Source organism: Salminus brasiliensis, chromosome 1 (assembly GCF_030463535.1).
Source record: "Salminus brasiliensis chromosome 1, fSalBra1.hap2, whole genome shotgun sequence".
NCBI lineage: Eukaryota > Metazoa > Chordata > Actinopteri > Characiformes > Bryconidae > Salminus > Salminus brasiliensis.
Window position 1 is genome coordinate 55,901,664 of NC_132878.1, and position 17,084 is coordinate 55,918,747.

The following is a 17,084-nucleotide window of genomic DNA, read 5'->3' on the forward strand; positions in this document are numbered from 1 at the left end:
ATTAAAAACTGTAAAGCAGAACTAAGTCCTAGGAGTGCCGGTACAACCATCAAAGAGAATTTTTACTCACAGGTGTAGGAGACAATCTGGACATCATAAGATAGAGGTGGAAAACATGCGCCGTTGGGGGTAATGGTTGGTGTCCAGTGCATGTTCACACTACAACCCATTCAGCTGGGAGAAAGGCCAGAGTTGTAAGGCTACACTTCAAAGGGGGGTTGTGAAATAATTAGCCCTATCAGACAAGGCGTGTTTCAGAAGCAGGGCTTAGATCTCACTCTACGTACAACTGTTGCTGCACTATTCCTGATACGCGACCTAAATAGCAATGCCCAAGACACCCTTTGCCTCTCTTTCTCTCTCCCTCCCTCATAGTTTCCCTCTCTCTCTCCCTCCTCAGTCTTGTAACATTACATATGGTAAGTTACAGTTCATTATCTTCAGTGATGCATCCCAAAACCTAATTATGCACAGCTACCAGAAGAAAGAGCGTGGAAGACCAAGCACTGGCCTAAATTAAATAATGAGATGGAGGATGAACTTAAACTTTATAGGTTAAAGAGCCCATATAATGGAAAACTAAATCTGCTCTGCTTTATGACAAGCTGTGGTAAATAAAATATAATATTCATTCCCCTGCACCAGTTCTTTTATAGGAATTAGCCTCTTTTAAATTCACTGTACTTGGATTTCACAAAATCAAAGGATTTACATGTCCTCTGACTGGACACATAAATAGACAAAAGTATTGGGACACCTGCTCATTCTTTGTTTGTTCTGAAAATAGTTAGAGTAATTGTCTCTACTGTCCAGGAAAGCCTTTTTTCTAGATTCTGGAGCATTGCTGTGAGGATTTGATAGAATTCAGCGAGCATTAGAGGGGTCAGGATGTTGAATGATCACCACCCCACCTCAACCCCAACTCCCCACCTCATCCCAAAAGTATTGGATGGAGCACCATCCATCATTCCAGAGAACACTGTTTCACAGATATGCAAATGCCCCTCTATCCCCCGTAGCCCACGCCTGGCATTATTCATGGTGTCAATAGGTTCATGTTCAGAGAGTGCTATTCTATTATCGGTATGTCTCCACAGGGACTAGACAAGCTGTGCATGTGCATTTGCCCACATCTGTTTCAGCAATGGGTGCAACTTAAAGTAGCTGAATGCATTCATTAGAAGGGGTGTCCACAAACATTTGGTCATATGCTGTTCCATTGCTACAAGTTTATTAATAGACACAAGACAGTTTATAGAGAAAACTGTCCTATTAAGGTCAAGCTAACAATATCAATTAAAAAAAATTCATACCCAAAAAAAAACACTCCACAGTTTTTGGTCAGGTCTTAAACTATTAGCTGACAGGATGCTGGTTTGTTTACATTTTGTTTGCATTCTGTGAAACATACGATCATAGAAACACAGTACTGCAAAGAAACTGACAGACACAACCTCTGTCAGCAACACTGGTGGATTTTAAGGTGAGAAACTCATAATTGTACAATATGTTATTCTTAACATATACCGTGCAGTCTTCGTTATAAGACTCAGCAGGCAGATGTGAAGGGAATCCAGGTCAGCTGGAAAATATTATTACAGTTTATTGGCCTTGCTGCTATTCTCCTTTTGCAGTGTGAAGTTCCACTGGAGTACAAGCACTGTGTATTCATAGCCTTCAGGCGGGAAGAGACGCGCTTGTTAAATTTCAACCTTAACGCAGCGCTTCTCCAGACGCATCTGAGATTTGAGGCAGAAATGTCACACAGTGTAAATATACACAGAGCCATTCGCACTAGTGAAGCTCTACACAGGCTGGAGCGTTGAAGAATTGGGTTGAGTAATTCCCTCCGGACACAAGACACAGGACTATGGGCCAGTGAGCTGGAGATGTGGAAATGGATTCTGAAGCGCTCTGACAGGTTTCTGCACTGATTTTGGGAGGTATTTTTTTCCTTTTTTCAGCTTTTCTAAGTGTGTTTAGCTTTTTTTTAGTTGTTTATTGAGTTTCTAATAAAAAAAGCAAAACATAAATAATGAAGGTCAACAAACAAACAAACAAAAAACGGAGCGTCTGTTTCATTTTTAAGCTTTAGTAAAGGTTTAAGTACATTACGTGGGTGAAGTGTGACACAGCCACAGTTTGCTTCCTCCGTCACAGCAGGCTTCCCGCTTTGTGCAGAGTGCATTAGTACAGCGAGTCGCACTGTCACAGTGGGAGCAATGCCAAAATGAGCTTTAACCTTTCTGTGAAATCCCACAGAGTTAATACAGAAGCGTGCTGAATCTCATTACACAAACCACTGAGCAGGATTTAGAAACAAAATAAAGAAAGAAACACACAATAAAATACCATATATGCAAATGTGTTACTTGCATTAAAACAGTGATAGATGGTCATACACACAGTGCTGAAACAAGCTCTGAAGAAATAAAGATAAGAACAAGTTACAAGCAAAAAAGAACAAACAAGCAAAAAAAGTCTCAGATTACTCCGATTCCAGCTAGCTGAAGCGTAACTGACATGAAGACGACTGACAGCTAACTCTAAGCCAGGGCAGACACTGATTAAATCTCTTAAATCATATCCACCTAAAAATAGAAGACATGCTGTTTACTTTGCCTCTGTTTGTAAACACTACTGCCGAAAGAGGGGCTTGGACTTTGGGGCATAAACAAGCATGGAAAAAGAAACCCAGACGCATCATTAGAGCCAAGCCGTTCCTGCAGTTTAGATGATAGCATGTGGAGGTTTCTTTCACCTCTCCTATTAACTCATTCAGTGTTTAATTATAAGCAAACTTGTGATTTCCATAGCTGAAGCTCTTTACAGCAGGTAGCTGATAGAAGTTTGGGAACGTACTCCATTCCAGAAAACCTATGATCTGTTTTGCAGTCTCTAAGCATGATTTCCATCCATGCTATATATTACATATCTTTGGATGTTCTTGAAATATTTCCTAGTGGAGAAGAATTCAGATCACCAATAGTCATTTTTCCTTTTTATTATTTTTTCTTATTTGAATGATAAAGTGATTCCTTTTGAAATCTCTCAAGCAATACACTTTTTAAAATACCACGTCTTAAAAAATACAATAAAAGTGTCAATGAGGATTCTTAGATAGAACAAACTGCACAAAATAGATTTACACTTACACTTTTTGTTTCTTATTTTAAGGAAAAAGGTATTGTCTGTTCTTTCTTTTAGTTCTCTTTAAAAATGTTCTTCAAAGAAGCATTTTGCTAAATGACGTGTGTGAAGAACATATGTACCTTCACATAATGTGCTCTAAGCTAAGAATGGGTTCTATATAGTACTGAAATAAAAGTTCACAACAATAGAAATATTTCTGATGCTGTACGGAACCAATTCTTATAAGGTTCTTTTAAAATACATCTACAATAGAGTTTCCTTCTTCAGATAAAGAATCATTTAAATGAATCTTTTGCATTTCCTGACCTTTTCCAACAAGGTTCTTTATGGAACCAAAAGTGGTTCTTCTATGGCACAGACTACAGGCATTTTTAGAAGTGTTTATTTTACTAAATATAAGACAAAAATTATTACTTATTTACTCTATGACTATTATTTTTAATCCTAAACTATTTATTGTTACTCTTCAACCAGTCCATACATAAAGCAGCTTAGCATGAGCTGAACTGTGACACGCTCTCTGCTTAGCGCCAATATGTTTATTTTCAAAACCTTTTTCAAGTCTAGCTGAGCCTCTGTGATCAAAGCCTGCACTGACCACGTTCAGCAGACAGAAAGCCACTCCTCTGAGGCGTAGGATGTTCTCCCAAGGCATGATCCACCTGAGCCGAGAGCAGGAGAGAACAAAAACAACTCTCGAGACAGGTGAGGAGTGAATTTCCAATTTCAGTCCTCCATACTGAAATCCTCCATGCCAGTCACCAATATGATTCCAGATAAAGCTGTGCAGTGTGAGGCATCTGAGCCACAGTGCGCAGTGTCATAGTCTCGCAAGAGAGTAGTTAACTACCAGTGGGGGGAATGGGTCTATTTCTGAATTACTTTTCTCATGGAGAGAGAGAGAGAGAGAGAGAGAGAGAGAGATAAAATAGACTGTCATGGTGCTACAGCAAGTGCTGTAGACTGATGAATTCAAGTAGAACACCTTAGCCACAATCAGCAAAGGTTACATTTGTTTTGGGGTTGTGGTGCTGCCAGTGGGAGGATAAACAGATTCAATACAATACCAGCAAATCCTGGATGCAAATGTAAATTTGTCTGTTAAAAAGATAATGTAAAATAGATAATGGATAGTGATCCAAAACATATCTCAAAATCCAGCATGGTCTACCCAAACAGACAAAACGCTTTTGAGAAGCTTTTGGAATGACCCTTACAATTCCCTGACCTAAACGCTACAAACAAATTAGAATATGAAGATTACAAAGGGGAATAAGCCAGCCTGGACTCTCTCTATTTTGTATACTATGCTTAGAGTAACTGTGAACATATTGTGGAAGGTAGATACATAGACAGACAGACAGACAGATAGATAGTCAGGATGTTGTATGATCACCACCCCACCTCATCAGCTCCACCACCATTCCAGAGAACACAGTTCCACTGCTCCACAGCTCAATGCTGGGGGGCTTTATACCTCTTTAGCCCATGTTTGGCATTAGGCATGATGCCAACAAGCTCATGTTTATCTTCTCAAGATAGTCCTACTCTATTGACTATACTTCTGTATAGGGACTGTGTATGTGGAGCTGTGTGTGCATTTGCACATCTCTGTCAGGAATGGATGAGAGACAGAGAGGGAGAGGAACAGAAAGGAAGTGTCTCTTGAAGCGGGAGGATGAAAGGCATTCATGGTTCTGATGACTGTGTATCTGCTGCCACTGATAAGCAAACATCAGCATGAGGCCAGCCAGAGACCTTTTCCCCACTCAATTCCCTCAACTCCTCCCACACACACACACACTCACTTACACACACAAACATACACCTTTCTTTCTTGCATCTTGACTTAACAATCATCCACCTCCCACAGAGGACTGCAAACCAGACACACACTCTCTTCAGCGACACTGTTTTTCTGTTTAGCATAGTAAAAGCTCTTCATCCCAGCTGAGCCTCAGATCCAACACAGAAATACAAGCTAATAAAAGCCTTCTGGTTAACGCTGTTAGAATTTAACAGCAACATTTTCAGCCTGTCTGAAACAACTGTGAAGTACATGAAAAACAATCACGTTCACTTTAACGTCGAGACCATTGTGAGTTTGCAGAAAAAAAATAGCATAGATTTCTAAAATGTCCGTAATGGCCGTAATGGCCGTAATGGCCATAATGGCGCTATGCCAAACAAAATGTGTAGTATTTATGGCCTCTACATAAGTTGTGGAGGTGGTGCTCAGAGCGCTGCACTCTTGTTACCACTGTAGTATTTTTACCTTCTCTTTAATAAAAAACGATCAAAATCATCATGTTAATGAGCTTATATATATTAATAACCAATCTCAGCACCTGAATGGGTGTCAAAGTAGTCTGTAAATCTCAGAATCAGAGAGTACTTTTGGGTAAAATATAACAAAACAAACTACCATATTCAGAAGTGTAATAAAATCTTTTATGTTAAAATATATTAAAATATTTTCTTTTTACGGTTGCGCTGAGCTGACTTTGACTTTCAGCTGACTTTAAATATACTGGTAAATCCTGAAAAGCAGGGAAATCATTAGCATCTGTTTTTAAATCTGATTAGAAGAATCACTGTAATGTACTGTCCTTCTCAAGAAAGTATAAACACATCAAGACTAGCCATTTCAATATTTTGGTTAATGTCTCAACTTTTGCCTATTTGCCCAAACATGTTTGAAGACAAACCTCATTAACTACTTATTAGCCTCTTACTAGTAAAAGTATGGTCCAGGTCATTCTCATGGTGTGCTTTGTTATGAATTGCTATCAGCACACACAAAAGAAGGAAATGAGCAGTAGCGCCACTTACAGTCCACACACAGTTATCCTTGTTTATGAATGAGAAAACACGCTCATTGCAATATCCCTTGCTCGTATCTTCAATGTGTAAATTTGGTGATGTGATCCATGAATCTGGCCCATAGTGATTGGCAGGATCTTGCCAAGACTTCATCCCGTAGTTTTTAAAGAAATCAGTGAAACTGATTAAGAAATGCAATCTGTCAACACTTTAGTACCTGTAAATAGACACATCCTCAATGAGGTCGCTGGTCTCCGTGTCTGTAATGATGATTCCTTTAGGAGAGACATTGAGGGTGACCTTCCGGAACTTCTTTGCAGTGGCACGAGCCTGTCAAAGTCACAAACACAACCATGATCCCTAAACACCACTGGAAAGAAGGCTGAAGTCAGTGTTCCCAAAATCAAATATTATCATTTAAAAGATAAGAGCATGTAGGTTTATTAGCACAGGTGTACCTAGTACATAACCTCTGATATTATAATTTTGAACTTCATAGCATTAGTGTATATAACATTTGTGGCCATTTTCAAATTTAAGGCGATGTAATTGAAAATAAAAGGAAATGGCAATAAAAAGAAACACACTCCGATAACTTAAACACTGCTTTAATGACTGGTCTGGATGCCAAAACAGGGTGCATTTTCCAAAAATTCTATTTTTTGTTTGTGCTGATTTCTGTAACAGAAATGAAATCCTCAGACGTGATACTACCCTAATTATCAGTTCACTATCAATGAGATTTTCATCTCATTACAATTTCAAGATGTTAGGATCGGCTAATATTATCAGACAGCTGATATACTGGGTCGCCTGTGATTGTCACACTACTACATAAAGCAGGTAATGTAGAAACAAGGCCAATGTGGGAGAGAGGGGAAATATGGCATGGATAGAAAGAGAGAGAGAGAGAGAGTAAGAGAGAGAGAGAGAGAGAGAGAGAGAGAGAGAGAGAGAGAGAGAGAGATACCTGGGGGTTTTTCAAGGACAAAAAAAGAAACAAGGAAATCAGGCAAACCATATCTTGAGGGTCTCCGAGTGCCCAGGAGACAGTAGTCAACGTGTACAGGAAAAAAGCTGAGAGAGACACAGAGACTGAAGCTAGTTTCTAATCTCCGGCTCTCAGAATTTACCAGGAAGAGTTTGTCTGAAGCAAAACTTTCCCTGTCAAGCACATTCCTCTGTGTACCACTAGAAGAAGACAATCTGCTGCAGCTGTGCTTTCTACTGTCATCTCAACCACCTCAGAGAATAAGCTGTGTTTATGAATGGGGTAAACGTGACTTCAGAAACAAACAAGTATCCCTCCTAATCCAGGCAGCTCTTTTTTTCCATGGGAATAGGGAGACAACTGATGGCTTCTTCTTTCTTTTATCCTCCTATCCTCCTAAAGAATATGAATCCACTGAGAGTCCCAGGCTGCCAGGTTGGGTCCTGATCATAATTTTGAGTTGCATTTTGTGCTATTAGGCTCTTTTAGAGCTTTGCAGTTCTCCAAAGAACATTGGTGCACATGCTGTGCAAGAAATTGGAGTTCCAGCAGAGAGAATAGGCATGAAGCTGAGTGTGTGTGTACATGGATATTGACAAATAGCACATGGACATGAACACATTTTCAGTCTTTTGTATCTGGCTGAGTGTTTTCTTGTCACCAAGAGAACAACTAGTTAGATGTACAAAATATATTACATTCAAAAAATACAAAAGTAATTGGTATATGGGTTTACTTCGGTATGATTTAGGTCAGGTGATGGACAAGCTATGTTAATTTTAGCTAGCAGCTACTTGAAAATACCAGAAAATACCTTACTAGTAAAAAAGTAGTTAATGACACTGCGAAGGCTAATAGAACGCTAGGTCCAACACAAACGTCATTTGGCGTAGTGTTGATAATTGTAGTTGTTTGGGTATTAGTTCCTATATGTATTATCTGTTTACGTTTTAGGAACTGTCCATTTTATGGATGGACTTGTAGGCCTATATTAGCCTATAGGTCCAGCTCTGGCTCATATACATTCATTACACATAATTTTGTAATTATCCTGGCCAAATAAACTAATAACTGAATGGAATTAATAACAGCTAATCATGGGGCATACATATACCACATTTTAGGAGGTAGATTGGTCCTTAAAGCTTAGCAGCAACATTCTATTCATTTAAGTACACAAAACTGCCTCTTCCTCAAACAGGGCCATTTTATTTGCATGTGTAAGCATTATTAAAGTTTCCACCAAGGAAAATTCACTCCCCAGTCCATAAACTCCATATGTTTAATCTAAGCTGCATCGTTGAATTTGTCCTGTTTATGATGTTACAAGCAGGAACACATTTACAATGATGTGAAAGTCTTTTATTCCTACAGCAGTTCATTTGCAGATTCAGGTTGAAGTGAAAAGGGGTGTTGTTACTGCAGACAGTCTTTAATGGAGTAATTGCAATTGAAGATGTGTTTAATGCAGAGGTGGGCAAATCTGGTCCTGGAGGGCAGGATTGCTGCACAGTTTCAGGCTTTTGCTGCTCGAGCACACCTGAAAATTGGCATGTTTAGGTCTGTTAGAGCAGGAAAATCAGCAAACTTTGCAGGATTCCAGCCCCATTGCCCACACCTGGTTTAATGTGTCATAATTGCATAAGCTCCAAGAATAAGGATGTAAGAATTAGATATCACATTTATTCAGTAAACCCCAAATATTAGTGCACTTCAGGGTAAACGAAAATTACACAAAGGCTTATGTCTCATTGGGGCTAGTGATTATGCCAACTGACCGTGGTGACAATCCTTCGGATGGCTGCAGCTGCCATGTCCTCTCCCTTAGGCTGGCCCACCAGCGTCATGCCCAGGTATTTCACATTAAAAACCATCCCCTCCAGAAGGGTCTCCTTGGTGTCAGTCCAGTTCTCCGGGAGCTCTGAAAGAAAAGAAAAGCAGATGTTCCAGAAAAATACTCTTTTCTCTTTATCATTCTTGGTTACTTAGTTCCCAATAAAATAAACAACATTTAACAAAGTATAACATGTAAACAAGATGGTACATTTAAGAGCAGTAAGCTGATTTAAGCATTTAAAATCCAAATGCTTGCATGATCTCTGCAGAGCGTGCAATTTCTGAGCCTTTCCCTCTGGAAAAGTGGGGCTCGTTCCCAAGTTCTGTGAGATTGTAAAATGTGTGCCACACACCAAGCTTTAAATAGGCCTCAGTCCCATTTGGGCACAGGACAAAAGCCTGCAGGACAGCAGAACTGGATCCTGTTCCATGGAAATGATGATGGCATGGAGACTCAGTCTTGTGCTTAGTCAATACAGGAATCTATATATTGAGCTGAAGCTACAAGATAGTGTAGCTGCGTCTGAGAAATGTCTAGACATTATAACTGATCTATCTGGGATAACCTGTGTTTTGTCTACAAGCACATACGCACATGATATGCTTTTGAAATGTACTTTGTTAAAAGAAATACATACAATACATATGGTCACATGTAAAGTTTAAGACACCCCATTAAAATCTTTGTCTTTTTTAATATATTAGAAACAGTTGGACAATTGATCTTCACTTGAACAATTTCGAGAAATGGAGGTAATATAACTAAACCAATAAAACACCAAGTACTACTTCAAATTCCTAAAATTAAAATCAGCTGCACCACATCAGAAGGGAGGATCATTAAAGGGGATTTTGGAGGAACCAGCCTTATTTAGACCTCAGAAATTTAGTTTGCTTTGCTCTCGATTAGTAAATTGAGTGTTATTACCATGGTAAAGCTTTTTTTTTTCTTCACAAAGGAGGTTGTAGATGTGTAAGAAGAATTTCGAAACACTTAGAAATCAGCCGTTCCACTGTCCACAAAATAATTCATAATATACTACATAGCCAGGTCAGGCTGTCCGAACAAGTTTAGCCCAAAAGCAGACTACAAGATGCACAAATAAGACTCCAACAATCCTAAAATGTTGCCACTGTTGATGTCAAAGTACAGCATATAAGATGTGCTCAATTATCTCAATTATTATGATAAGGAAATTTTAAACTGTCCCCTTAGTCTATTATGAGAGCCTCCCTTTTCATGGAAAACAGTCAGCTGTCAAATCTATTTTTGTTGTTCATCTATATTCTGTAAATGTGTTGTTGTCTGCTTATATTTTAGTTTCACTGTTTTATAAGATCATTAGCTAACACTTCAGTATAGGAGGGTATTATAATTACATTATTAAGCCCTATCTAACCAATAAATCAAAAGTCAATAGTCAGCAAATGCTAATTAACTTGCTTTCTATCAACAGACTGTTTAATACGCAAAATATCACAAGACAAGCTTTTTGTACCAGAAGCAACAAAAATATATATTCTTCAAAGGCTTTGTTCACCACACTTAGGTGTATTACTCAGTAACTACATTGACTTCTGAAAAATTTGTGTGGCTATTCTTTGGTAATCGATATTTGAAATAACACTTTCTGTCCACCAGCAGGCCATAGGCTTTTTAAGGGGTTAAACAACAGAGTGTATTTTATAAATGTGTCAAGACCTTTGTGTGAGCGCTCCTTTAAAGGACCACACTGAGTAAAACAGAAGCACACTGCACATAGTTAGCACTTTTGGTATACAGTACAGGCCACACACCTGGACACACCTTCTCATTCAATGCGTTTTCTGTATTTTCATGACTATTTACATTGTAGATTGTCACTGAAGGCATCAAAACTATGAATGAACACATGTGGAGTTATGTACTTAACAAAGAAAGGTGAAATAACTGAAAAGATGTTTTATATTCTAATGTCTTCAAAATAGCCACCCTTTGCTCTAATTACTGCTTTGCACACTCTTGGCATTCTCTCAATGAGCTTCAAGAGGTAGTCACCTGAAATGGTTTTCAGGTGTGCCTTATCAGGGTTAATTAGTGGAATTTCTTGCTTTATCAATGGGGTTGGGACCATCAGTTGTGTTGTGCAGAAGTCAGGTTACTACACAGCCGACAGCCCTATTGGACAACTGTTAAAATTCATATTATGGCAAGAACCCCATCAGCTAACTAAAGAAAAACGAGTGGCCATCATTACTTTAAGAAATGAAGGTCAGCCAGTCCGGAAAATTGCAAAAACTTTAAATGTGTCCCCAAGTGGAGTCACAAAAACCATCAAGTGCTACTGCTAGGAAACCACTGCTAAGGAGAGGCAACAAGCAGAAGAGATTTGTTTGGGCCAAAAAACACAAGGAATGGACATTAGACCAGTGGAAATCTGTGCTTTAGTCTGATGAGTCCAAATTTGAGATCTTTGGTTCCAACCGCCGTGTTTTTGTGAGACGCAGAAAAGGTGAACGGATAGATTCCACATGCCTGGTTCCCACTGTGAAGCATGGAGGAGGAGCTGTGATGGTGTGGGGGTGTTTTGCTGGTGACACTGTTGGGGATTTATTCAAAATTGAAGGCACACTGAACCAGCATGGCTACCACAGCATCCTGCAGCGACATGCCATCCCATCTGGTTTGCATTTAGTTGGACCATCATTTATTTTTCAACAGGACAATGACCCCAAACACACCTCCAGGCTGTGTAAGGGCTATTTGACCAAGAAGGAGAGTGATGGAGTGCTGCGGCAGATGACTTGGCCTCCACAGTCACCGGACCTGAACCCAATCGAGATGAGTGAAGGCAAAGAGATGGGTGAGCTGGACCGCAGAGTGAAGGCAAAGGGGCCAACAAGTGCTAAACACCTCTGGGAACTCCTTCAAGACTGTTGGAAAACCATTTCAGGTGACTACCTCTTGAAGCTCATTGAGAGAATGCCAAGAGTGTGCAAAGCAGTAATCAGAGCAAAGGGTGGCTATTTTGAAGAAACTAGAATATAAAACATGTTTTCAGTTATTTCACCTTTTTTTTGTTAAGTGCATAACTCCACATGTGTTCATTCATAGTTTTGATGCCTTCAGTGTGACTCTACAATGTAAAATGAAAATACAGAAAACGCATTGAATGAGAAGGTTTTTGGCCTGTACTATATATATATATATATATATATATATATATATATATATATATATATATATAATATCGCTTTTACTCGAGTGGTCATTTTACCCCCAGGCTGACATTACATAATAAAATACATAATACTGCGTAATGTATTATTTTGCTGCGTAATGTAGTAACAAGCAGCCAGAAGCCAACAACAAATGGCCTAAAAACACCTCATAAGGGCAAAGTAATGGATGCCTAAATAATTATGAGATATACAACACATAAAATGTTCTCATCAAACAAATAAAATGTGATTTCAGTGATTCTGAGCTTGGCATAATTGTTGGCTTGACAACAATTGACTGGCTTGACTGTAATTGACAGGCTTGTTTGAGTATTTCTATACTGCGTATTCTTTGAGGATATACACTCTCTACTCTGAATTAAGTAAAAAAGGAAAAGATATCCAGTGAGTGTCAGTTCTGCTGTGTGGCTATTCTTTGGTAATCGATATTTGAAATAACACTTTCTGTCCACCAGCAGGCCATAGGCTTTTTAAGGGGTTAAACAACAGAGTGTATTTTATAAATGTGTCAAGACCTTTGTGTGAGCGCTCCTTTAAAGGACCACACTGAGTAAAACAGAAGCACACTGCACATAGTTAGCACTTTTGGTATACAGTACAGGCCACACACCTGGACACACCTTCTCATTCAATGCGTTTTCTGTATTTTCATGACTATTTACATTGTAGATTGTCACTGAAGGCATCAAAACTATGAATGAACACATGTGGAGTTATGTACTTAACAAAGAAAGGTGAAATAACTGAAAAGATGTTTTATATTCTAATGTCTTCAAAATAGCCACCCTTTGCTCTAATTACTGCTTTGCACACTCTTGGCATTCTCTCAATGAGCTTCAAGAGGTAGTCACCTGAAATGGTTTTCAGGTGTGCCTTATCAGGGTTAATTAGTGGAATTTCTTGCTTTATCAATGGGGTTGGGACCATCAGTTGTGTTGTGCAGAAGTCAGGTTACTACACAGCCGACAGCCCTATTGGACAACTGTTAAAATTCATATTATGGCAAGAACCCCATCAGCTAACTAAAGAAAAACGAGTGGCCATCATTACTTTAAGAAATGAAGGTCAGCCAGTCCGGAAAATTGCAAAAACTTTAAATGTGTCCCCAAGTGGAGTCACAAAAACCATCAAGTGCTACTGCTAGGAAACCACTGCTAAGGAGAGGCAACAAGCAGAAGAGATTTGTTTGGGCCAAAAAACACAAGGAATGGACATTAGACCAGTGGAAATCTGTGCTTTAGTCTGATGAGTCCAAATTTGAGATCTTTGGTTCCAACCGCCGTGTTTTTGTGAGACGCAGAAAAGGTGAACGGATAGATTCCACATGCCTGGTTCCCACTGTGAAGCATGGAGGAGGAGCTGTGATGGTGTGGGGGTGTTTTGCTGGTGACACTGTTGGGGATTTATTCAAAATTGAAGGCACACTGAACCAGCATGGCTACCACAGCATCCTGCAGCGACATGCCATCCCATCTGGTTTGCGTTTAGTTGGACCATCATTTATTTTTCAACAGGACAATGACCCCAAACACACCTCCAGGCTGTGTAAGGGCTATTTGACCAAGAAGGAGAGTGATGGAGTGCTGCGGCAGATGACTTGGCCTCCACAGTCACCGGACCTGAACCCAATCGAGATGAGTGAAGGCAAAGAGATGGGTGAGCTGGACCGCAGAGTGAAGGCAAAGGGGCCAACAAGTGCTAAACACCTCTGGGAACTCCTTCAAGACTGTTGGAAAACCATTTCAGGTGACTACCTCTTGAAGCTCATTGAGAGAATGCCAAGAGTGTGCAAAGCAGTAATCAGAGCAAAGGGTGGCTATTTTGAAGAAACTAGAATATAAAACATGTTTTCAGTTATTTCACCTTTTTTTTGTTAAGTGCATAACTCCACATGTGTTCATTCATAGTTTTGATGCCTTCAGTGTGACTCTACAATGTAAAATGAAAATACAGAAAACGCATTGAATGAGAAGGTTTTTGGCCTGTACTGTATATATATATATATATATATATATATATATATATATATATATATATATAATATCGCTTTTACTCGAGTGGTCATTTTACCCCCAGGCTGACATTACATAATAAAATACATAATACTGCGTAATGTATTATTTTGCTGCGTAATGTAGTAACAAGCAGCCAGACGCCAACAACAAATGGCCTAAAAACACCTCATAAGGGCAAAGTAATGGATGCCTAAATAATTATGAGATATACAACACATAAAATGTTCTCATCAAACAAATAAAATGTGATTTCAGTGATTCTGAGCTTGGCATAATTGTTGGCTTGACAACAATTGACTGGCTTGACTGTAATTGACAGGCTTGTTTGAGTATTTCTATACTGCGTATTCTTTGAGGATATACACTCTCTACTCTGAATTAAGTAAAAAAGGAAAAGATATCCAGTGAGTGTCAGTTCTGCTGAGTGAAAATCAGGTCAACAATCAGGTCAACAAAAAAAGTCTAGACTGGTTCAAGCCGACAGAAAGACTACAGTGACTCGAATAACTATTTTGCAGAACTGTGGTGAGCAGAAAAGCGTCTCAAAATCCAACCTTGAGGCAGAGGGGCTACCACAGCAGTCTTCTCAGCACTACTTCAAAGACTTTTTCTCAGTCTTTCTGAAACCTAAAAGTATTCATGCTCACAGCTACCTATTGACTCTGCCTTTGCTGTTGAGGCAATACTCTCTTGAATCCATACACTGCACATGACAGTCTTCCTTAATAGCCACAGTGTCTGCCAATGCGAAAAGATACCTCATCCAACATGTTAGTACCGAGTGTGTTGCTCTGACTGAGCTGTGTTCTTGGCCATCTGGCCCTCCCAGGCTGTACCAGCTGTTTGGAGCACGAAGGACAGGATTCACATTGCTTCTCTTCTCTGTGGGTGTGAATTTTTCATCCGTACAGAGACCGATTTAATGAGCAGGAAAACCTCTAGTTTTAACATAGACACAGACCATAACCAGCCACGACGGCTCGTTCCAAAAGTACTGTGGTCTAGAGAAAAACGAGAGAACTGGACCAATATCTTTAAGGAAAAGTCACGGCACCCATGTAAGCCAATTATACATCTCAGTGACCGTAACTGTACACAGGCTGTGCTAGAATCTGAAGGCAAACTGCTGACACACGGAAAACACACGCGCCAAGGAAACACATTTTCCCAGCAAAGGCATGTCCCCTAACTCAAGGGACACTATCACACCCAGGCCAGGCTTCACACATGAATTATTGAACAGATCAGGGTTGATGCTTGGGGCCTTTACTCAGATTACTCCCAGAAGTGAGCGACATTTGCTTTGCCTCAAATCGATTCCCTGAGTTAGTGACAATGGAGTGAGGCCAATGAAAGTGACAGATAGGAATAATCGGATTTGAACAGGTTTATAACAACAGGAAGTTTCCGTAGATGGCATTAGGAATGCTGGGCGGGGGGGTCATTTTTTTTTTTTACACTGCATCATTTGATGTCTGTGTTGTTGTTGTGTGTGTGTGTGTGTGTGTGTGTGTGTGTGTGTGTGTGTGTTTGTGCGATAGGGTGATCTAATTTGTTGAAACATGAAACGCGATTACCAGGGGCTCAGACACTGTAAACACATTTGCGTCTGCATTAAACAAATGCTATGGTAAACCTTTCCAAGCTGATGCTGTTATAGTGGCAATGCAATGCTATAAAGCAAAAATATAAATCAGTGATACAAGCTTTCACATTTAGCTGAGAGAATGGCCCTTAACATAGATCACTTGTTTAATGTATAATCTGAAATTTGAACACTGCTAATGCTCCATGTCCAAAACAATCCATATGAATTCATTATTATTATTTTTTGAAGCCACTAAAACCAATGCATTTACACATACCCTTCCTACCCACATACACTTCCAACCTACAGCAGTTTAGCCCTCCTACTCATACTGAAGTTATAAAGAGTGTTTCATCCCAGACTGCTTTTTGAATGAGGTAAACTACAGATCAGTCAGTTAAAACAGAACAAATTTACATATATCAGCCATAAAATCAATGAAAGGAAATTGTTTTGGTGCATTTGGTACAAAATCATATAACCCTCATAATGTCCTTAAGGAAAATAATAACATGCAAGAATTAATGTAGGATGTAGCATCTTTTAGCGGTAGAGGAGCAGTTAAATTTATCATATCTAGCCGTCTACTCACTCATACCACTGACAACTAGGACTGGGAAAGCCTGAAACTAGGTGACACTGGACTACTATGATTTTAGTAAGTTATACTATATAATGATTATGCTGCACAACTGAGCAGTCTTGGTGGTGGATCAGTGACTTTTATCAATAATTTATAAATAGGTCTGAGCAGAGGACGATAGATGGGTCCCCTTTGTGATTCTTGGTTCCTCCCAAGGTTTCTTCCTCCAGCTCTGAGGGAGTTTTTCCCTTGCCACTGTTGCCTTGTGGCTGCTCACTGGGGGTCTTCGATTTTTTATGTCTTCTTATATTGTTGGTTTCTTGTCTTTTTACAGATGACTGAGTCTGTAAAGCTGCTTTGTGACAACACCAGTTGTAAAAAGTGCTAAAAAATAAATTTAGTGCTATAGATACCAGCAGCTGCTTTATGTACAATACATGCTAAATGCCCTCATTTGCACACAAAACCAGCAGCAACCAGCAGATACATACATTTAGATTTACACATGCGCATGAGGTAGTTGCCCTTAGCAACAAATCACATAAATCACATGTGCCCAAGGCTGAATTTGTCATGGGACTCAGTATGGATAACTTCCCACCAACACAATTCACATCTCTGGCGAAACGAAATGCATATTTATACTCTATGTAAATTCATACATGGAAGACGGTAAGACACCAGTTTTACATACTGACAAACACTGACAACTGAATTAGGAGGTGCTCATCTATTGCCTACCTTTTTGATTCTCAACATAATGAGCCTTGAGAGGAATCTAGGGCATTACCTTGACAGAAAATAGGACATGAGGAACCCATAATAGGGAAGAAAAGGGAGGGCAGGGGGAGGAGCGAAAGAACTGATTTCATT

General features: G+C 39.5%; 1 protein-coding gene across 5 annotated transcripts in view; it reads right to left on the minus strand.

The window, feature by feature from the left end:
• Positions 1–17,084, minus strand: part of LOC140558829 (low density lipoprotein receptor adapter protein 1) — a 53,324-nt gene that overhangs the window by 15,733 nt on the left and 20,507 nt on the right. For all 5 annotated transcript variants that reach the window (XR_011979873.1, XR_011979872.1, XR_011979874.1 and 2 more), the window contains exons 2-3: positions 8,746–8,888; positions 6,194–6,306 (exon numbers count right to left, since the gene is read on the minus strand). Coding sequence is in view for 2 of the 5 variants with exons in the window: in XM_072682719.1 (XP_072538820.1) it covers positions 6,194–6,306; positions 8,746–8,888 (256 nt within the window). In the remaining 3 variants the exon portion in view is untranslated. The remainder of the gene's footprint in view (positions 1–6,193; positions 6,307–8,745; positions 8,889–17,084) is intronic.